Genomic DNA, 23686 nt, shown 5'->3' with positions numbered 1-23686 from the left:
CATTTTCTGGCTTGCGAACTTGGACAAGTCCATTAACCTCTCTGTGCCTCAGTTTCTTTATTTGTAATGGTGTTAATAATAGGATCTACCTCAAGGTTATTATGAAGATTAAATGAGGTCACACATATAAAGGGCTTAGAATAGTGGATGGCAGATAGTACTCAATAAATATTAGATAATAGTATTAGTATTACTCTGGGACAATAAACTCTCTTTATGACAACTCTTTCTTATTTTCTTTCCATGTTCATCTTCCTCTGTTGGATCTTTAAATCTTGAAAGTTTTTCAGGGCTGAGTTATAGATGTTCCTCCCCTTCGTTCCTTCCCCGCCCTTCTTTTCTTCTGTAAACAGAAGCACTGAGTTGCTCTGTTGCTGTCTTCAGCCACCTAGATTTTTAATTTCCACAAAAAAAATTAAAAACAAGCTTAAATATGATGTTTTTAAAAATAGAAATACAAGTATATACTGGCTTTCTCTCAGGAAGACACTCTCCCATGAGACAGGCAGGAAAATACAATGGCTCTGGAGTCAGAAAGACCTGGGTTTGAGTTTCAGCTTAACCACTCACTGGTTATGTGGTCTTGGACTATTTTATAGCATTTGTAAGCCTCTGTATATCCATCTCTAAGATGGGGTTGAGAAGAGTATAATCTCATAGCATCATTTTAAGGGTTAAACAAATTAATTTTGGAAAAATGCTGAGCACAGAATCTGGGTCAGAGTAACTGGCAGACGTCACAGTTGTTGTTTTTATTATCACTGATGCTAAGAACGCAGAAAACCCAGCAGCCATTCCTGTGTAACTGCTCTTGAAGCACTGAGGCCCTAACCCACTGTGTTTGGCCTGTAGTTTGAGCTCTGACATTTGCAATTCCCAAGCTTCTCTGAGAACAAATAGTCATAAGCAAGACGTTCAGAGAAAAGAATAAACTTGGTTTTGAAGATAAGTCCATCTAAAAGGACCGAAGGCTCCCCTTGCTACACATTCTGTAAGCTGTTGCCACACCCTTAAACCTGGGGGTTGGGCTGCCATTTTTATTCTTATGGTTGAAATATTTCTTTACTAGTTTATGGTGTTATTGCAGATAAAATGGGGGCGGGGAGGGTGGTGGTGAAAAATGAATTTAAGTTTCCTGGACCCACAGAGAGTTAATTTCTCATCCTTTGGACTGCTTTCCTATTCAGGAGATGGTTCATTTAGGTGGCTTTCCCAGTGATGGCCCTGGCTGCCTAGCAACCAACTGCCAGCTCCAACCTTCCCTGAAACAGCGGCAGCAGTTGTTCAAATCAGTGCCATCCATTTTTTTAATTTAAAGGCTATCTCATTTTATGAAAAATTAAACATCATAAAAATACAGCTTACCAATATATAGGTTTTTTTCCCCAAAAACTATTGTTGACACCTGCGTAATGCTGAAATGGAATTGGGAACTGCAAATTTTTGAGGGGCCACAAACATAAATGTGGGTGTCTTTAAAAAATTATACACATTTATATATAACCAGACCTGGTACTTATGAGCCATGAAATGGGCATCATTTTTCTGGTGTTTTCTCTAAAAGTAAATATGTGATGGATTTTCCTGCAGTTTCTGAAAGTGAATATTCTACAATGTTGTTCTACAAAAAAAAAGGAGAAATCAATTTCATCTTATTTATATGTGTAGAAATGAATGGTATGAATTTAAATTAATCAGGACACAATGATTCATCAGAAAATCGATAAATTAAAAGGTCACTAATTTCTGCAAATAACTTTTAGGTTGCTTTGCAATCCTTCTGGGTTCAATCTTCTCTATTAAATTATCTCTGGGTTTACACAATTATTAAGTCAGTAGCACTCAGTATAATTAGCTCCTGATATTAATCCTCTAATGGATTTTTGCCCTGGCTTTTTGTAATCATTTGACTCTCACCTACTCTGGAAACCTTGACCTCACCTTCCCTCTTTGGCAAAAATTTGTCTTTAGCATGTAATGTGGTAAGCAGAGAGGCATTATGTAAAGTGACTAAAAGTTCAACTCTCACACTGGGGGTAAGCCACTTGAATTTCTAAGCCTCAGTGTTCCTATCTGTGAAATAGGGATAACTTCAGTACCTATGACAGAGTTGTGACAATTAAAAGAGAATGTATTTGAAGCATTTAACAGAATAACTGGAAGACAGCATGAATGAAAGTCAATGATATGCTAAGAAATACAACTTGGTAAAGTATTGCCAATACCTATCTCACATAAAATGAGATGCACAAATGTCCCAGTATTTTAGTTTTCCCCTTCTACAGCTCCCAGTCCCCCACCCCTACGCTGCCGCCAAAAGCATATCTTCAGCACCACCAAACAAACAAACTAATCTCTGAATTCTCGTTATATAGTCAGCTTGTTTCTCTAAATGTAACTGCTTTTAATTTAATTTTAGCTTTGGCTGGAATGTTGTAAGTGAGAAGTGTTCAGGTAACATACTGAATGTAAGAGATTAGGAAAATTCATTTCTAATATTTAAGGGCAGGTTGTCTGGCCTGAAGCCAGCTGAATGGAGTATCATTTCATCACCATCATTACCGGCAAACATGGAATGAGCACCTATTATATGTGGGGCGGGTAGCAGGAGGGTGGCCCAAAGTACAAAGAGATTTCAAGCCTGGTTTTGGTGCGCGTAACCTGGCTAAGCAACTTGTCAGTGTCTCTGTAATGTTTTGCCTTCTTTTTACTGTTCAATACACAGTACTTCCTTTCCCCGGAGGGCTCTGGCTTCACAATTGACAGCCTCGGAACAATTTCTACAGCAGCAGTTTTTGATTTTGAAAGTGAAACTAGAAGGTAAATATTGCTACTGGCTTTTCATTCACTTAAAATGTCTGCCCTTTGGTTCATATTTCTTTCTTTGACAACATTTCCCCCTATCTAGCCTTAATGTACGAGTACTCCCAAATGAAGATGCTGTTGCCATTACCTTAAATATGAAATCATCACCCAAACAAACTATCATCGCACAAGTGCTACTTTAGGTACTAGATGTGGGTAGTTTGGCCCCTCTCCACATTATCTTTCTCCAGAGCCAAGCAGAGGGATGATTTCAGTGATGGTGTTTGTGACCTGAGGTGGAAATTGGTGGGGACTTCTCCCTGGATAACTGGGACACAGAATTCATTCACAGTGTAATCCAGCAACTTTGAAAAGTTAATAAACTGGCATTTCCTCCTTATTTCCTGCACATTTGCCAAATGGGTAGCTTTTGGTTCTCAGTTATTATTTCTGTTTTTATAATGGTTATTATTACCACCTTTTTCAGTTGTATGTTCTGCACCAAAGTGCTTTACAGGAAACCCAAATGGACTGTTAAGCCGTTCCAATCAGACTGCTGCTGAATCTCATAAGGAGATTCTTCCTGATTATGAAAGTTGAGGATGGTTTATATCCTAAGTATTAGCATCTTCAGTAAAATAGATTGAGAGTTCAAAAATGAGATGTGCTTTCTCCTGCTGATGTCATAAAGCCAGCTGGAGAAAAGTACTATTTTATCTGTATTATTTTTATATATTTTGGGGGTAGAAAAATTGCCAAAATCTTTATCCATTTCCCCTTACTTCCAAATTCCTCTGCCCCATGTTTATCTGGTCTCATTAACAGCTCTGGGAATAATGGATAATGTCCATCAGTTTCCTTTTACTTTGGCCTGGTATGTCTCATGGAAAAATGACTAAGCACATTCCAAGGTATTTATAATTCTTAAGATTTGTTAACAAATGGGAGTAAATGTCATTAATGAGAGTTTTAAAAATTAACCTTTTTCTTGATAAGTGAAAACTAAAGCTTTTCCTTTTCTCTGTATCTTTGACATCAGAGGGGCTGACACTGAAAAACTGAAGCTCTGTTTGTAGAGCTTGTATAATTATTTAGCTAAAGTTTTGCAATGGATTCGCACTAGAGTGCTTCAACGATCATACCATTCCTTAATTTTCTTTTTAATTCTAGAGTTTATATGGTCACTAAGCAGACCTTTAAGGGAGAATAAAGGAAATTTTGGAATGCCCCATTGGTTATTATTAATTCCCTCCCTTCAAAGATGATATAGGGGCTGCAAAACAGCTTGTTTAAATGCTGATGAAAGAGTTTGAAAGGCTCATTTCTCCTCTACTCCCTTGCAGTCAGCTCTCCAGCATCCAGCTAGACCAAATGTAATCTGAGGTCTTCAGGGCTTTGGCATCCTGCCCACACCTTAGTTCTTCCATTTTTGTAGTTTAGGCTTCCCAGAATTATTTTTAAAATGTCTATTTTTTAAAAAACAATTATTAAATTTATTGGGGTGACATGGTTGGTAAAATTACATAGGTTTCAAGTGCACAATGCTATATCATCTATGTATTGCATTGTGTGTTCACCACCCAGATTCAGTTCTCCTTCCATCACTATATATTTAACCCCATTTACCCTCTCCAACCCCTCTCCTTCCACTTACCCTCTGATAACCATTAAACTGTTGTCTGTGTTTATGTTTTTTAATTTTATTTTTATTAATGTTTAAAAAGATTTTAATTAAAATATAGCTAACACACAATATTATATTAGTTTCAGGTGTACACCATAGTTACTCAACATTTACATACCTAAAGAAGTGATCACCATAAGTCCAGCAACCATCTGACACCATACTATGCTATCACAATATTATTGACTATATTCCCCATACTGTACATTACATCCCCATGACTTAATTGCTTTATACCTGGAAATTTGAACCTCTTATTACCCTTCGTCTTTTCCCTCTTTTAAAAATATTTCAATTGCAGTTGACATTCCATATTTTTTTATATTAATTTCAGGTGTACAGCATAGTGGTTAGACATTTACATAATTTAAGAAGTGATCTCCCTGACTAATCTAGTACCCACTTGGCACTATACATAGTGATTTCCGTATTATTGACTATGTTTCCTATGCTCTACTTTACAACCCCATGACTATTTTGTAATTACCAATTCACACTTCTACTTCTTAATGCCTTCACTTTTTCACCCTGTCCCCCTCCTATCACCCTTATAAATCTAGTACCCATCTGACACCATACATAGTTATTACTATATTATTGACTATATTCCTTATGCTATTCCCTACACCCCCATGACTACTTTGAAATAATAAATTTGTACTTCTTAATCCCTTCTCCCTTTTTACCCAGCCCCAACCCTCTCTCTCATCGGGCAATCATCAAAATGTTCTCTGTATCTAAGTTTGTTTCTGTTTTGTTTGTTTATTTTGCTTTTTAGATTCTACATATGAGTGAAATCACATTGCATCTGTCTTTGTCTGGCATACTCCATTCAGCACAACACCCTCCAGATCCATCCATGGTGCCACAGATGGCAAGAAACTATTCCCTTCCTGGCCAAGCAATGTTCCATTGTATATATGTACCATCTCTGCTTTATCCATTCTTCCATCAACAGACACGCAGGCTGCCTCCACATCTTGGCCATTATTAAACAACGCTGCAACGAACATATGGATCCACACATCCCCTCAAAGTAGTGTTTTGGGTTTCTTCAGATAAATACCCTGAAGTGGGATTACTGGGTCCTTCTTTGTCTCTTGGTATAGTCTTGTTTTAAAGTCTATTTTACCTGGTATAAGTATTACTACCCCAGTTTTCTTTTTTCATTTCCATTTTCATAAACTATCTTTTTCCCATCCTTTTATTTTCAGTCTGTGTGTGAAGTCTCTTGTAGGCAGCATATATAAGTGTCTTGTTTTCTTATCCATTAATCCACCCTTATCTTTTAATTGGGATATTTAATCCATTTCCATTTAAAGTAATTGTTGATAGATAGTTATTGCCATTTTATTATTCACATTTTTTATCTATTTTTTGGGCGAGAGAGTCTTAAAAAAAATCCCTCTAAGATTCCTTGTAATTCTGGTTTGGTGGTGATGAACTCCTTTAGCTTTTTCTTGTTCAGGAAGCTCTTTATCTGTCCTTCAATTCTAAATGATAACTTTGCTGGGTAGAGTAATCTTGGTTGTAGGTCTTTGGTTTTCATCACATTGAATATTTCCTGCCTATCCCTTCTGGACTGCAAAGTTTCTGTTGAGAAATCAGCTGACAGTCATATGGGAGCTCCTTTGTAGGTAACTAACTGCTTTTCTCTTGCTGCTTTTAAGATTCTTTCTTTGTCTTTAGCTTTTGGCATTTTAATTATGATGTGTCTTGGTGTGGGCCTCTTTGGCTTCATCTTGTTTGGGACTCTCTGTACTTCCTGGGCTTGTATATTTTTTCCTTTACTAGGTTAGGGAAGTTTTCCATCATTGTTTCTTCAAATAAGTTTTCAATTCCTTGCTCTCTCTCTCTCTTTTTGCCTTCTGGTACCCCAATGCTGCGAATGTTGGCATGTTTGTTGTTGTCCCAGAGGACCCTTAAACTATCCCTATTTTTTTGAATTCTTTTTTTGTTTTCTGTTTAGGTATTTTCTGCTACCTTATGTTCTAAATCACTGATTTGGTCCTCTGGCTCCTCTAAGCTGCTGTTGATTCCTTTTAATGCATTCTTCATTTCAGTTATTCTTTACTTTTGACTGGTTCTTTTTTACGTTTCCTATCTCTTTGTTGACGTTCTCTCTGAGTTCATTGAGCATCCTTATAACCAGTGTTTTGAACTCTGCATTTGATAGATTGTTTGTTTCCATTTTGTTTAGTTCTTTTCCTGGAGCTTCATCCTGTTCTTTTATTTGGGACATTTTATTTTGTTTCACAATTTTGGCTGCCTCCTTGTGTTTGTTTCTATGTATTAGGAAGAGCTGCTATGTCTCCTGCTCTTAGCAGAGTGGCTTTATTGTGTTCTGTAGGGCTCAGTGCTGCAGTCTTCCTCATTAGCTGAGCCAGGTACTCCAGAGGAGTCCCTTGTGTGGGTTGTGTATGCCCTCTTCTTATAGTTGAGCCTTGGTAGCTGTTTGCACATCAGTGGGAGAAATTGATCCTCAGGCTGCTTGGTTCTGAGGACTGGGTGTGACTATAGCAGAGGAACTATTGTGCAGGAGCTGACCCCACAGAACAGGATTCACTTTAGCAGGGCTCTGGTGCCTGCCCAGTGTGCTCTCTGGCTGTGTCATCCCCAGAGGTGGTTGGGTGATGCTCCAGCTGGGCCTGAAGCTGACCAATGGGCATGCCAGCCTCAGAGCCTCCTGGGAGGAGCCCCGCTGCAGGCCAAATTCAGCCCAAGTTCAGCCACAGTCTGTGCCCTGCCTGGTGCCACCTGGCAGGAGCCACAAAGTTATCCATAGATGGCTGCTGCCCACACTGGACTTGGAGGTGCGTTGAGAGGCCAAGCCCCAGACCAAAGCTGACTTTTGCTAGTGCTGGGCTTAGGGCTGCTCAGCCAGAGATAAGAAACATGCCAAAGCCAGATGCTGCTTGTTTGGGGTTTGTGAACCTTTGAGAGATTTTCGGAAAGTCTGCAGCTTGAGCTAAGGCAAGCCATTTATATGGAAAATCCACTGGAAGTGGCTTGGGTGGGCCCGAAAGTTGGGTGAGGTGGTGTCTTTAGGGAATCACAGAGAATGAATGGTGTTAGCCAGGTTGATAGAGACTCAGATGTAGCTGCCTACATCTGCACACTGAGAGAGAGAAGGGCTCAGCAAAGAAACAATGGCTTCCATCAACACCACCATCTGGTAGAGAGCTGCCCTTCTAGTCCTTGACCTAAAGCCAAACAATTCAGTTCTTTCAGTTCTTGTATGTCCCTGGTGCCTTTCCAGATGCTGCCTCAGGGCTGGAGCTCAAATCACGTGAGTCTGTCATAAGTCAGTCTGTGCATGGGTCCTTTAAGAGGAGCACCTGGGAGTGCAGCTGCCCTCCATCCATCCCACTCAGCCACAATCTCTACTGCTTTTCACAGCCAGGGGTTATGGGGACTTCTCTCCCTGGCATTGAGACCCTGGGCTGGAGAGCCTGGTGTTGGGATTGGACTCCTCACTCCTCTGGTGGGGGGACCTCTGCAGGTGAGCTATTCTTACGAATTTTTAATGGTCATACATGGGTGTGGGACTAGCCCGTTCTGTGTCTCTGCCCCACCTACCAGTCTCAAGGTGGCTTCTTGTATATGTCTGTAGTTGTAGGGCTTCAGTTCTGCTAGACTTCAGGTGATTCTCAGTGATGGTTGTTATGTAGTTTAGTTGTAATTTTGATATGGTTGTGACAGGAAGTAAACACAGAGTTTACGTGTTCTGCCATCTTTACAATATCTGTCTCTGTATTACCAAGTTTCCCTGAAAATAAGACCTAACCGGAAAATAAGCCCTAGCATGATTTTTCAGGATGATACCCCCAGAACATAAGTAAGCCCTAATGCATCTTTTGGAGCAAACCTTAATATAAGACCTGGTCTTATTTTCAGGAAAACACGATATTATTATTTTTAATGAATATCAGATTGTTACTTGGTGGGGTGGCAACTGATCACAAGGGCCAGTTTCACAGAATAAATATTAGAAGATTACAGCTAGTTAGTGGCAGGGCCTGGAGCTCCTGGCTGAACACTGCTTTGAAATTACCAGTGCTGTCCAGTGACCAGCCATCCTCAGACTAAGGATGGGTGGCTGTGTGAGCTGCTGTGCTCAAGGTGGGAGCTCGTAGCATTAGGACCAAAAGGTAATGCAAATGCAACCCCCATTTGGATGGTGAAAGAGCAAAGTATCTTTATTCTTAAAAGTGAATTGGCTTTATGATTTTTGTCAAGAGTTACCTCATGTTCTTGTAGGACAAAATTATGAAACAGGAGGAAAATTGAGAACTAGTTTCATTTTTAGGATAAATAAAAGGAAAAGAGTAATTTTGGTCTCAATTATGAGTACATTTCAAGTTAGAATAGAATTTTAATTTTTGTTTTTCTGAAAGCCTGACCAACTGTCTTGGTTTGCCTGGGACTTCAAGGTTTCCTGAAATGCCAGTGGGACTTTCAGCGCTAAAACGAGACAGTGCCAGCCAAATCAGGACCATTGTGTGGATCACAGTTTATGGACACAAACATCCATCTTTCAGTTAGGAAACATTCAGTTTCCCCATTTCAAGCACTGTCATTCCTCAAACCCAAACACAGCTCTGCTAAAATAAAAACCCTTTGTCATCCTGAGATGTCCCCATAGTCATTACATTATTTGAAGTGTCGTTGCTACCTTCTCCTTTGCATTTGTCCCTCTGTTTTCAGGATTGAGAAGTCAGTGTTTCAGGGTAGGAGCCCACAGCCATAGGTCTGTTTGCTCTACTGCACTAAGGAATTCCCCTTCTTCTTTTCTTTTTTTTTATTGATGAGGATCAACACACTTTTCTAAGGTCCTGTCTGTCCTCTCACCAGATTTGACTAATTCTAACAAAATGTCAGCCATTTCCAACTGTTTAACATAACTAGTGTGACTGACAATTTTAACTAAATAAATTCGTTGTTTCAACTGGTCAGTTAAGCCTCATAGATTCTATTTCTGTGAAAGCTTGTTAGTTACTATAAAATTTCAGCTGTCTTTCCTGTGGCTGCACTTTCAGTTTCTCACTAGTTATTAAAGTGGTTGATCCTGGAGGACTCTTCACTGCTGGGAATCTAAAGATTTTCCTCATCAATGTCAATAATAAGGACCCTGTTCTTACCTGCAGGTAAGGAAATAAAACATATTCTTTTAACTTGACCTTGAAAATTGGATATGAAAATGTAGTTTCTGAAATTCATTAATAAAATTTCCATTAGAATGGAATGGTTTTTTCTTCCTTTTTTCTTTCCTTCCTTCCTTCCTTCCGTTTATTCACCTTCCTCCCCCTTCTCCTTCTCCCCTTCCTTATTCCTCCACCCCTCCTTCTTCTTCTCCTTCTTATTCTTATTCTTCTTCCTCAAAGGAAAACAAACAAGTAAGATGTAAACAATTACTTAAGATGTAAGACTCCAAAGAAAAGGCTTTGTTAAAAACTGAGAGCAAAATAGTTTTAAAGTATAAAATATATTGAAATTGCAACAGAATAAGGTGTTATTAGTGCAATATATTCTTAATGTCTGATGTGCTCAATTATCTGTCTCTACCCTCAAGGGAAATTCTGGTTAAAATGATCACCAGGGAGTTTATAAAACCATACGCGGGGGGGTGGGGGTGGGGGGGTGGGAGGGTTGGGGGGTGGGGGGTGGGGGGGAAGGGGGTGGGGGGAGGGGGGTCAGCAATTTTAAGAATCTTGTTCTTACTATGAGGGATAAGAGCACAGTGGTTAAGCCTACAGTCTGGAGCCAGATGGGCTTGAGGTCAAATCTTCTCTCAGCCACTTTGATATTTACTTCTGAAAGTTAGTTTCTTAAAAATGTCAGTTTTCACATCTGTAAAGTGGGGGAAAATGATACTTACCTCTTGGTGCTGCTGTGAGAAATAAATGGGAAAAAATGTGAAAGTGCTTAGTATTGTGTCTAAATAATAGTCAAGCGCTGAATAAATGGGTTAGCTATTGACATCATTATCAGTTTCCATTTTCTTCATTGCTACGGCTAACCCCCTACCCCTCCACCACCATAAGGGGTAGAAAAGAATACACACTAAGTAAGTGCCGCTCTAATAGTCTTTTCTTTTAAAACAAGCTTATTCAATATTGAAAATTGCGTCTTGAGTGTTACTTCTATAAACTCAACTCTGCACAATAAAATCAACATCACACTAGATGAAGAAATTCCAATTGGGAAAACGGTTGGAGTATGCCAGGCAACTGATGAAGATAATTTGGGTGACTTAACCTTTGAACTAGATCCACGGAATATTTACTTTGCAGTTGATAAAGGTGGGTTGGGAATTGTTCTCAGCAATTTATATCTCTATATGCTATTGTTAGTTATCATTTGTTTACATTATGTCCCCTTTGCAAGACTGAGTTTCTTGAGAGTATGTAGCAGATTGTCTTCATTTGTAGAACTCCTACAAGAAGCACATAGTAGATGCTTGATAAATATGTTGAATAAATCTGCATGACCAGTTCTTTGTCCCTGATGAGTTAACACGTGGCTCTTTATGGCTGCTACCACATGACTACCTTAGCCCTCTACTCTACATGACTTTCCAGTTCTTCTGCTCAGATCTAAATAATTCTCTGATTCAGGTCCAAATGTTCATGAGAGAAAATCTGATTAGACTTTCTAGAGTCAGTCATTCACTTCTCAGCTAATCAGCTGTGGCTGAGGCTGAGGGGTGCGGGTAGGTCAGATTATGTGGTATATATGGCTTCTTCTGGGGTTGAGAAGAGAAGAAAGGTGGTCAGCTTTAGCACATCCACAGGTTTAAGCCATTGTAGCAGACACTGTCAGTGTCCCACCCATATCTCCTCAGGACTTAACACTTCAGTTTTCTGACTTCCAACTGCCAGTATCTACATATCTTTGCCTGAGGTTTTGTTTGGGGTCTGACATCTACCCCACTCCTCCCTCACAAATAGCAGGTTCAAAGAGTTGGAAAAACACTACTTACCCCCCTGAGCTCTCAAGCAAATACTGAAGAGAACTGGTGTATAAGTATTCCAGCTTCTTGCCCCTGGTGTGGAACCATTTTGAGTGTGTTTTGCACTGTTTTTCAGAATTCTTCAGTACTATTAAGCTCTAGTTGCCCACAGCGGTGACTTTCTGGATAATGTATTTTTTATTGGCAGGCTTCCCTTCTCTGTCTCACTCCCCCCATGCCACGTTGCCCTGGATCACCTCCCAAATAAGCTATGCAACTCAAATCCTCATCTGCGGCTCTGCTTCTGGGGGAGCCCCAGTTGAGACAGCTACCATCCCCTTATTTGAATTATTGCGCAGATCTCTTAACGGGGCTTCTGCTTTCACACTTTCCCCTCTAGTAGTCCTGGCGAAGCAAAGGATGAATTAAAACAAAACAAAACAAAAGTCAAATTGGATCATACTCCTCTGTGTAAAACCTCTTGTGATTTTCCTTTGCACTTGGAATGTAACCCAGACTTCTCAAATCATCCCCAAGACAAAGTGTTCTCTCTCCCTGGTCTCTCTCTCTCTCTCTCTCTCACCTCTTTGGTTACCATCTCTCTTTGTCCATTACACTGCAGTGAAAACACTAGGCTGCCTGCCCCAGGACCTTGTGATGAAGGAATATTTTTCTGTGAGTCCCCAAATGATGTAGATCAGGGGTGTCCAAACTGCGGCCCGCGGGCCAACTGCGGTCCGCAATCCATTGTTAATTGGCCCGCAGCAAATTCCAAAAATATGTTTAGTTTACTTAAATAAACCAGGTGAGGCAATACGTACTTTACCTCGAGTGAGTGGCCCAGCTATTTGTGTATTTTACCGCATATGGATCTTGGTGAAAAACGTTGAAAAAAGTTTGGACACCCCTCATGTAGATGATGTTGGATCTGTTGGCAGTTTCTGGGTCTAGGCAGTGATCGTGTCTCGTGAGACCCAAGAACGCAAACATGGACCCAGAAGAGGCAAAGAGTTTTAAAAAGAGGATAGTTTATTGAAAGCAAAGGGTTAGAGCTCCTGAGCAGGAAGGGGTCCTGAATGGGGGTGCCCAGTGACTGAGGCAAAAGCTCTTACTTTTATACCTTCCCTTGCCTGTTTGGGGAAGGGGAGCTGTTTGAAGAAGGGAACTGTTTGAAGAAGGGAACTGGCGCCTTCTAATGAAATTCGTCTACCAGGTTTGTTCTGCTTGCCCATCCTGAAGGAATTAGCAAAATAGCCCACTCTTATCTATCAGATCTGCTCCATTTATCAGGCCAAAAGGAATTTTATGATTAACCTCAAGGCCTTGTTATATTTTGTCCTGGAGCGAAGGAGTGATTTCAAAACCTGGAGTTTTAGGATATCGCTGTCTTTTGTTTATTCCACCAGGGACCTCCCTATCTACCTAGGGACGTGCTAACTATTCTGTCTCACTCGGTCCTTGCATTTTTCAGGACCTCACCATTAGACGTTATTTTTTATCACATTATCATTTTCATTTCCTTAATAATATGTCTATTGAAAAAAAGTTTTTACATTTGTTTCCCAGCTCAGATTGTAAGTTCCATGAAGGTAGGGACTTCACTGTGGTATATACAGTATGCAGCACAGTTCCCGGCACCTAGCTGTCATTCCATAAATGTGTGTTGAATGAATGGATGGATAGAGTGGGTGGAAGGGAACACAGTGAGTCATGATCACGTTATCAGGTTTTCATTATCTGTGTTCTCTCTGCTGGGAATCATCTCCTTCCACTCTCCCCAGTTTCCTTACCCAATACTCGTGTATCCTCCAAAGCCTAAATTAAGGGCCCCTTCTTCTAGAAAGTCTTCCCTGGTCCCCTAAGTCAAAAACAATTTTGTTTTTGTACCAGCTAACATAACACGATTAATGAGGGCATTTTGGTGATAAACAATTCCACAAAGTAGCTAAATTTTAAATCATTTCCTTAATTCTAATGAACAAGGCTTAATTCACTCTTTGTCTCTTTCATTGCTATGGAGTTAAGTAATTTTGAAAATGATGGCATGGGCCAGTTTGCCGAAAGATATGTTGTTTTGTTACAGAGCATGGGACCGTGGTTACTGCTGCCCGCCTTGATGTGGAGAGAGCTGGGTTTGCGCGTGTCCAGTCCTTCTCCATTAAGGCCTGTGACTATGACCGGAGGTGTGCATCCATTCTAGTGACTGCCAATATCCACGGCATAAATGACAACTCACCTTTCTGTGATCGGTATCTGATTAGGTGAGCTGAGATGAGTGGGCTGGGCTAAGAATTCAGGGTGAGCAGCGAATTCAGAGTGAGTTATTGGCTCAACTAAACATGTGGTTAATCATTGCATTGACTCTTGTCCAGTCTCATATTCTGGTCCTCAGAAATGACCTGCTGAAAGCTGAGTTCACTGGATCTGACAGTAAGTTGTTAAAAGCGTATGTTTTGGAGTCACAGACCTGCCTTGGAATCCTGGTTCCATCACTTATCAGCTATGTGCTGTTGGGTAATTACGTAAGCTCTTTGATCTTCAGTTTCTTTCTTTATAAAATGGGCTAACAATAGTACTTACTCGTTAGGGTGGTTGTGAAGAATAAATGGGATAGTTTATGGAACATTCTGAGCACAGTGCTGAGCATGTGGTGTCCATTTCATAAATGCTGTTTATCACAGTTCCATAATCCCGTTTCTGAAACCCTTGGCACGGGATATGTTTCAGGATAAAGACATTTTTGAATTTTAGAAATGTCATATGGTGTATATACCCTGTATTATGCAAATACCCCAAATTCAAATCTATGAATATATCTGTAGTAAAATATATGAACACTCACACTAAGTGGGACAAAGAAAGATTTGTCAGTTCAAGTAATGTTTACACATCAAAAATTTAAGGTCAGAACAGGTTTTTGTGTTAAATAAGTCATGAGAAAATTCTGAGTTTCAGAGCTTTTGGATTTGGGAGTTTGGATAGGGATTATGGTACCGTATTCCTGTCAGCATGACTATTTTTCTTATTTGAGGGTCAGTCTCCAAACCTATATCTCTGTCACTTTCCTATGTCCCTCCTGCTCCCAGTGTCTCACCTACACATAGAACAGCTGCCCCTATGTTGTCTCAGCTTTCTTCTTGATTGTCTAGCTTCTGATAATTACTACCCCTGTGGTCTTGTTTGGGCCCCAAGGACTCTACCTTTCAAGTGGAGATGATAATTGCACCTACCTCATAGCACTGTTATAAGGATCAAATACAACACGGCTGGGAATTTGTTCAGTATAGGGTTTGGCATAACATTGGTAAATGTTATCCTTTGTCATCCTTCTCTTTTTTCTTCTTGTTCCCCCAGGAGGATCATAGTTAATTACCAAATACTCTCCCCACTCCCATGCTGCGCTCTGTGCTCTAGCCCCTGAAGGAGTATTTGCTATGTTCATTTGCTATAAGGAGGTTGTATCTTGTCAGGGTGATAAGATGCATATAAATAAATATATATATATATATATATATGTAAAACAATAGTAAAAAATACAACATTTTTAAAATTAAGTTACATGTGTTATGCTTTCATTGTTAAGAGGCAGAACATGTGGGACTGGAGTATTCAGGGGATCTTTTCCTGAAGGAGTGATGCTAGTCTTTGAAGAATAAATAGAATTTAGAGGTTGAAGGCTTACGAGTGAGCATTTGGGGCAGAGAGATCACAGTGAAGAAATGGGGGAATCCAGAGAGATGGAAGTTAGCTCACTGTGACGACAGCATGTAAGGATTGTTCCTCTGGACCATACCATACAGATGCTCTTGATTGGAAAAATCCCACTCACCTGATTCCCACTCAAGCTTCTCTGTTGAGGTGATATCCTTGATAGACTTCCAAAGTACTGAGCTGGATGCAGAGAAGAAATGCTCCCCGAAAATTAGGAAAGTCTTACCAAATTCATAGCACGTTTTGGCTTTCCAGATGATGCCCCAAGCTTGGACTGCCCCAGGATAAACAGGGCAGTCACATATATGCATTATTCAAACTAGTGGATGTTTACTGGAAAAATATTACATTTTTAAAGACTACCCATCTAAACTGATTTTTTATCTTAAAAAATAAAACAGGTACACAGGCAAGGAGGTGATTGCAAATGACACAGTGGTTGCAAAACTCTCATGTCATGATCTTGACGACCCTCCTGATACAATACATTATGCTCCAAGCTCGGGGCCAATTGGGTCTGGACAACTCTTTGAGCAAGTGCCAAATGCTGAAAATGTCATCCAGGTGAGCTCCAGCTGCTGTATCTCCCAGGAGATGGAGTCATTTCATTGGCACAGCTGGGTGCTGGTACATTCAGCAGAGGACCTCTGACACTGCAGGGAGGGGCTGGCCCCCTTTGCTGTTTTACTGGAGGCATGTGGGCAAGTCCTTCATTATCTTGCTGCCAGCTGTCTTTTTCTCCTTCTTGTAATGAGCACAAAATAACTTACTTCCCACTGAGCTGGGAAATGAATCAGAGGCTGGAAAGCATGCTGATTTCCTCAGAGATAAGTCGTGTGACTACACACGTTATGATGGCTCATTCTCTTGGCACTGGGACTGGTAGGTCAGCACCTTCTCCCTTCACCCTCTTGAAATTCTAGACTTCCCATTGCCAGAGGACGGGCAATAAAATCCCCCCCCCATAATGATGGAACTCTGCCTTGGAAGAAATCCTTTTTTCAAAATCTTAATTTCCACATGTCTTTTTTTGAAAGTGCCATTGCCTGTGAGGCTGGCATAATTGTTCCTTAACCCCAATGACAGCACACACCCCCTCTTAGTCAGAAGATATGGCTGAAAAAGCCACTAATGGCCTCTCCTTTTGCTTTTGTCCTAACCCTAAATTTTCTTGACAAATTCCACAAGCTACAAATTGAGCTTTTGTATATGTTGTGAATTTTGGAAGCTTAGGCACTGAGCCAAGACGTTTTTGGGGTTGATGTTCATTTTGAAATGCAATGCCAACCTGTCATTTTAAAAAATGGAGTTTGGATAAAGATAGGAGTTTTGTAAACGTGATGCCAACTGACATTTGGGCCCTCACATATGCTTGCTCTATTTATGAATAACTCCCTCCACCCATCACCCACCTCTAATTAATTTCTACATTTTCATAATTATCCTTTAGGTCAGGGGTGTCCAAACTTTTTTCAACGTTTTTCACCGAGGGCCATATGTGGTAAAATACACAAACAGCCGGGCAACTCACTCGAGGTGAAGTACGTATTGCCTCACCTGGTTTATTTAAGTAAACTGAATATATTTTTGGAATTTGCTGCGGGCCAATTAACAATGGATCGCGGGCCGCAGTTGGCCCGTGGGCTTGCTTTAGGTCTTAAATGTCTCTTATTCCTACAAGTTTTCTTTTACCACCATAACTGTCTTAGTTCTGGCTATGAGCTCATATTATAAGTTTTATTTTCCCTATCAAAACACTTATTAGACTATTATTACTGCCTATTTAATTAGTCTTTTCTCATTAGCCCGTAGCCTTACATATGTTTCTGAGTGGTTCATTTTTGTGTACCAACACTTCATATAGTGCTTGGTGCATAGTGGCCACTCAGTATACTTGAGTGAATGTATGAATGCATGACATACTCAATGTTTTTAAATGTCATTGTTCCTAAACACCTGGATACTCGATATCATATTGACCTATTTTAATTAATGCCAACTAAGATTCGTGCCAGCACTATAATATTAGGGTTATCTTCAAGTCTTGACTATGGAATCATACTGTTTATTGCTGTATCTCTAAAACCTCCAATTCTACCTGGTGCTTAATTAGTACTCAATAAATGTTTTTAAAATGGCGAGTGACTTGTCATAATAGGAATAATGTACATTTATTATAGTGCTTTATCCATAACAGAGTACTTTCAAAATATTTTCTCTTTTAAAATATGTTGCCTAAGGTCACACAACTAACATTCAATGAAGACAGGATATGACCCATGCTTTTCTTCTATTATGTCAGGATATTTTGTCCAAAAATAAGCTGCCCTGGAAGGAGGTTAAATGTCTCTCTTTTTCCCACCAAAATGCTTACTTGTGTGCGCCAGTTTTTGACCAGTCTCAGGCATATTCTGATGCCATCTTTATTAAATGAAAATGGCCATACACTTGCCTTTTGCAGAATGATTTATTGCTTGAAACATGTACATTAAAAAAGCCAGTCCTTTTCCTGAAATAATTTTATTCTAAAAGGTTGCCAAAGAACTGGATTATGAAAACCCAGAGATGATTGCAGCTGGACATATCTATGAAATGATGATTTCCGTATTTGATGACCTACGTCCCTCCCACACAGGTAAGCTTGATACACTTTTCAATGAGCAGTAAGTGCCCTTTCTTTAGACTCTTCATTTTAGGGTTTTAAAAGGTAAAGATTCATTAGTCTTAGGATAGTTTTGTTAAGTTAAGCAAATGAGGAAGGGGAGAATTAAATAGACTCGTGTTGGAGGTTATCATTAGCTTTGGGGAGTCTTTTTCACTGCCTAGCAGCACCTTCAGCAATACAATGTTTTTAAACACAGCTCTGGCTAGAGATCCCTGGGACCAGCGGTGGCAGGGGATGTGTACAGCCCAACCCTTACGACTGACACTTAAATGATCTTATGTCTAGTGTCTTAGTCCATTCAGGCTGCATAACAAAATACCCTAGACTGGGTGGCTTATAAATAACAGAAATTTATTTCTCACAGTTCTGGAGGCTGGAAAATCCAAAATCAAGGTGCCAGCAGATCTGGTCTCTGGTGAAATCCTGCTTCCTAGGTCATGGCTGTCCATCTTCTCACTGTAACCACACATGATAGAAGGGAGCTCTCTGGAGTCTCTTTTATAAAGGCTCTAATCTGATTCATGAGGTTTCTACTCTTATAATTTAATTACCTCCCAAAGGACCCACCTCCGGGTACCATCACATTGGGGAAATAAGTTTCAACATAAAAATTGTGGACGGACACAATTATTCAGTGCATGACATGAAGTAATGCCAAACATCTCTTATTTGGAAAGAGCCAGATATTGGGTAACATGTACTATAAACAAATGAGTAACCAAATGCTTCTTAAAGGTATTTTATTGGAATTATTTTACATAATATAGGTAGAGCCATTATTAACACAAACCACAGGACACTTGCCAAGTTCCACAGCTCATTCCCTTCATGGAAGTTCAAAGAGTGGTCAGCCCTCTCTGCTATTTGGTCTTCTTATAACTATTACACCATTTTGGGCCAGCCTGTGCTAGAATGGGCCTCTGCTGCACAAAAATTAAATCCACCCAGATTGCACGGTCACAGTCCTTTGGCATTTGTGGATTTAACAGACTTTCTTTTGCAATTTGTAAATCACCCTGAGGCAAAGACATGACTGTGTGCTATGGAGCCAGAGCGTGTCTAGCTGGTGAGTAAGTTTAGTCAACCACTGGACACCTGCTTCTCTCTGCCTATTGTTGTACAAATGAGAACTCACACGGAGTGCCCAAAGGGGTCATTTATACATTACCACACTTTAAGAGTGAATTTGTTGCCATAGAGGTATTTGTGCTACTAGGGATTCAGAAAAGTTTCTGGACACATCTATTTTTAATGCTAGGTTCTGTTGTATCTGGAAAGTACAGTACTAAATCATCTAGCAGCTGATTGGCATCAAAGATGTTCAAGACGGTGTGGGGGTTGGGGTGGTGAACACAGGCGTAGCAGTAGAAGGTCAGTGCTGGGTAAGGGAGAGCCTACGTAGAAGTGGACTTTGGGTTTCAGCTCTTGTGCCAATTCTGATCCATTGGTGGTGTTTGTCTGGATCGTTGAGCTGAGAGGGAATCTGAGGTTGCAGTTAGAAGAAGTGGGAAAGAGTACTTTGTTATGGATATTGGAGGGTGGAATGATGGTGTGTGTCTAGAGGTTTGCAACCAAAGGGAACTGAATGCTGAACTTTAAGGAACAGATCTAAAGCTGTTTAAATCCTTCTAGTTTGACAGAGATCGAGTTTTAATGAGGTTAAGTTTACAAATGTGTTTTTTAGGCTTGAGACCCAATCTGTGGAGAAGTGGTATGGCAGTGGCCAGGGACACATGACGACAAGCACAACAGTATGCCCACAAGAGTTGTTGTTGTGTTTTCTCTGCTCCCCACAGGTAGAGTTTTAGTGTTTCATACAAAAGCTTGTTACATGACTCAAATGACCTTTTAGGTTTCTCTTGCGGCCACTCAGCCTCTTGGCCTAAGTAATCAAATAAAGGACCTGTTCCTCTTACCAGACTTGAGCCTTTCTCCAATATGGACAGAAAAACAAAATCTCACAGTAATAAATTTACATCCACCCTGGTCTTCACACACCAACATATTCACAACAACTAACTGCTCATAAAGGATGCTTGTAACACCCCACATGTGGTTCAATTTTTATAGGCCAGGTAAGTAGCAAAATTTTAAGTCTTTGTGGGTGTGATAAAAATCACAGTACAGCAAAGATATGAATGGCACCTGCTTCTATAGCACATAAATGGGATTTTTTGAAGGTGACATAAAGGCTTTCATATATGAAGTATGACAATTAAGTTCACAAATTCATCCTAAAAAAAGTGCTACAGACCTCATTGCTGAATATCACTATGGTCACCCTTGAAGTACTCCCCTTGGGAAGCTATGGACCAACACCAGCAACTAGTCCACCCTTCAAAGCAATTTTAGAACTCTTTTTCTCAATGGCCATCAGAGCTGTCATCGTATTACCGTTGACGTCTTGAATGTCATCAAAATGTCTCACTTTCAGTATTTCCTTTATCTTTGGGTAAAGAAAGAAGTCATTTGGGGCCAGATCAGGTGAGTAGGGAGTGCTTTCCAATACTGTTATTTGTTTACTGGCTAAAAACTCCCTCATAGCCAGTGCTGTGTGAGCTGGTGCATTGTTGTGATACAAGAGTTCCTTCAGGACCATTTTTGCACACACCTTTCTCATGCCAAGACTTTCAGTTAAGATTTTCCTGACTGTTTCTCTCTCAATGTTTACTTAGTCTGCTATGCTTCTTACAGTCAGCCGACCACTTTGACCCCAAATTCGATTAATTTTTACAATGTTTTCATCAGTACTGCCCGTTACTGGCCGCCCTGAACTCTCTTCATCAGTGATGAATTCTCTCCCCTCAGAAAAACGTTTAATCCATTTGTACACTGCCGTTTTCTTCATGGCATTATCTCCATAAACTTGGACTAACATGTCCCTGATTTGACTTCCACTCTTGCCAAATTTAACAAGAAATTTAATGTTTTTTCGTTTTTCTAATTCAAGCTCAGACATTCTTGGGATGGCACACAAAAACACACAACAACAATAATGAATGCCATTCAGCAAGACACCGCCACACGTCGACATGAACACAGCTATGAGACACTGACATATCAAGGTTGTGAAACCTTACTGAGTTGTTTGTACAGTGCTGCCAACATAAGCGCATGGTGGCAAGTTCGCGAACTTAATTGTCAGACCTCATAAATCTCCTGTCTCTGAAACACTGCTTCCTAACCTTTCTTGAGGGTCATGGATACATTTGAGATGCTGATATAAGCTACAGACCCTATTCCTAGAAAAATACATGTATAATAATCTCATATAGCAAAATACGAAGAATACCATAGATTCTCTGAAGTAAAAGTTCTATAGATCCCAGAGTAAACTTTTTGTTTGACACATGTGGCATAGATTTTCAGAAGATAAAGTATACAATTGTTCTTCAGAACATGATTTCTACAAGATAATCCACTAAAAAATTCCATGGTCAAATGACTTTGGAGAATGATGCATACCTGGAATTTCAAAATACCTAATGACATTTCAGAAACCGTAAGAAGCCTTGCTATAAAAAAAACTTTTAATCTTTTTTAATTTAGCATTTTGTATTTGACACATTAAGCATTTCACAGGAGACATTTTGGGAGATGTTGGCAGACACAGCTAAGTCCAATACCCACTCAGCAACTTACTAGCTATGTGACCTAGCAAAAAACTTAATTTTGAGAGCCTCAGTTTTCTCATCTATAAAATGGGGACAAAAATACTACTACAAATGCCTTGCATAGTAAATGTTAATTATTTTCTTTTTAATTATAAAAAGTTTTCGTCTTTGCAATTTGTTTGCTTTTATGTTTGACCATCAAATTCCTTCTTTTTGACAACTTTCTGATATGCTAGTTTGAGCTTGTTGGTCTGAAATATAGAATTCCTTTTCTATAACACACCATATACAAACATCTGACTGAGAGGAGTAAAATGTAACTACTTTTTACTTAACCTTTTATAGTATGAAAAAACTTTCTTGGGCACTATTTCCTTTTGTCCTCATATACACACTGTGATTGAAACTGATGTTATTCCTTTTTTATTAATGAAGAAACTAGGCCTCTGAAAAGTTAAGGTCAAGGCCGTAATGCATATGTCAAAGCCAATCCTTGAAGTTTTCTGAGTCTCGTTCGATTCTACCTCCTAGGATATATAGTAAAAGCAGAATGGGGAATGTCATATGCCAGGCTGACAGTAATACCACCAAGAAACTAACTCTCTAATGGAAGAGATTATACTCATGAAAAATGCAATAAACTTTCTTTTGTAAAATATATAATTATACACACATATATCACTATTGTATAAAATAAAACAATGTGCAGACATTATATACCTTTTAAAATATTTTTTTATTTTTCAGTTATAGTTGGCATACAATATTATATTGTTTCAGGTTTGTAGCACAGTGATTAGACATTTACATAACTTACAAAGTGATCCCCCCAACAAGTCTAGTCCCCATCTGACACCATACATAGTTATTACCATGTCATTGACTATATTCCTCATGCTATACTTTACATCCCATGACTATTTTGTAACTACTAATTTTTACTTCTTAATCCCTTCACCTTTTTCATTCCCCCCCAACCTCCTCTCTCAGCTGGCAACCATCAAAATGTGTTCTGTATCTATGAGTTTGTTTCTGTTTTGTTTGTTTGTTTATTTCATGTTTCAGAGTCCACATATAAGTGAAATCATATGGCATTTGTCTTTCTCTGTCTGACTTATTCCACTCAGCACAATACCCTCTAGGTCCATCCATGCTGTTGTAGATTGCAAACATTTCTTTTTTTTTTTTAAGATTTTTATTAAAATATAGCTAACATACAATATTATATTAGTTTCAGGTATATAACATAGTCATTCGACGTTTATATACCTAAAGAAGTGATCACCATACAAGTCCAGCAACGATCTGACACTTTACCATGCTATCACAATATTATTGACTATATTACCTATGCTGTACATTATATCCCCACGACCCATTTATTTTGTACCTGGAAATTTGAACCTCCCACTCTCCCCACACTCCTTCTCCCCTTTTTAATTTTTGATTACAGTTGACAGGTGTACAGCGTAGTGGTTAGATGTTTATATAATTTAAGAAACGATCCCCCATTTTCCATCATTATTTCTTCAAATAGGTTTTCAATTTCTTGCTCTGTCTCTTTTCCTTCTGGGACCCCTATGATGCTTGATGTTGTCCCAGAGGCCCTTTAAACTATCCTCATTTTTTTTTTTTTTTTTTGGATTCTTTTCACTTTTTGCTGTCCTGTTTGGGTGTTTTCTGCTACCTTCTCTTCCAAATCACTGATTTGAACCTCTGCTTCATCTTATCTACTGTTGATTCCCTGTAAAATGGGGGGTTCCTGTAATGTATTCTTTATTGCAGTTATTGTATTCTTCATTTCTGACCGGTTCTTTTTTTCATGTTTTCTATATCCATTTTTATGTTTCCTATCTCTTTCTTGAAGTTCTCACTGAGATCACTGAGCATCCTTATAACCAGTGTGTTGAACTCTGCATCTGGTAAATTGCTTATCTTTATTTTGTTTAGTTTGTTCTCTAGAGTTTTGTTCTGTTCTTTTATTTGGGAAATGTTTCTTTGACTTCCCATTTTGGCTGCCTCCCTGCTATGACTCCCCGTCTTTGTAGTGACCTTATGTAGTAGGTGTCCTGTGGGGCCCAGTGATACAGTCTCCCTGGTAACCAGAGCCGGGTGCTCCAGGTATGTCCTTTGTGTGACTTGTGTGTGCCTTCCTGTTGTAGTTGAGCCTTGGTTGTTGTTTGCATGTCAATGGAAGGGACTGACCCTTGGGCTGCTTGGTTGTGAGGACTGGCTGTGATTATAGTGGAGGAGCT

At 39.6% G+C, this 23686-nt stretch overlaps 1 protein-coding gene across 1 annotated transcript in view; it reads left to right on the top strand.

The window, feature by feature from the left end:
* LOC109445755 (cadherin-related family member 3-like) overlaps positions 1–23686 on the top strand; it is an 88239-nt gene that overhangs the window by 36561 nt on the left and 27992 nt on the right. Inside the window, exons 5-10 of the mRNA XM_019728383.3 lie at positions 2726–2820; positions 9529–9636; positions 10595–10791; positions 13525–13702; positions 15554–15716; positions 17685–17787. Coding sequence (XP_019583942.3) covers positions 2726–2820; positions 9529–9636; positions 10595–10791; positions 13525–13702; positions 15554–15716; positions 17685–17787 — 844 coding nt within the window. The remainder of the gene's footprint in view (positions 1–2725; positions 2821–9528; positions 9637–10594; positions 10792–13524; positions 13703–15553; positions 15717–17684; positions 17788–23686) is intronic.

Source organism: Rhinolophus sinicus, chromosome 5 (genome assembly GCF_057876585.1).
Source record: "Rhinolophus sinicus isolate RSI-liver-muscle chromosome 5, RSI-T2T, whole genome shotgun sequence".
Lineage (NCBI taxonomy): Eukaryota > Metazoa > Chordata > Mammalia > Chiroptera > Rhinolophidae > Rhinolophus > Rhinolophus sinicus.
Note: the sequence above shows the minus strand (reverse complement) of the source record. Positions and strands in the feature narration are given on the sequence as shown.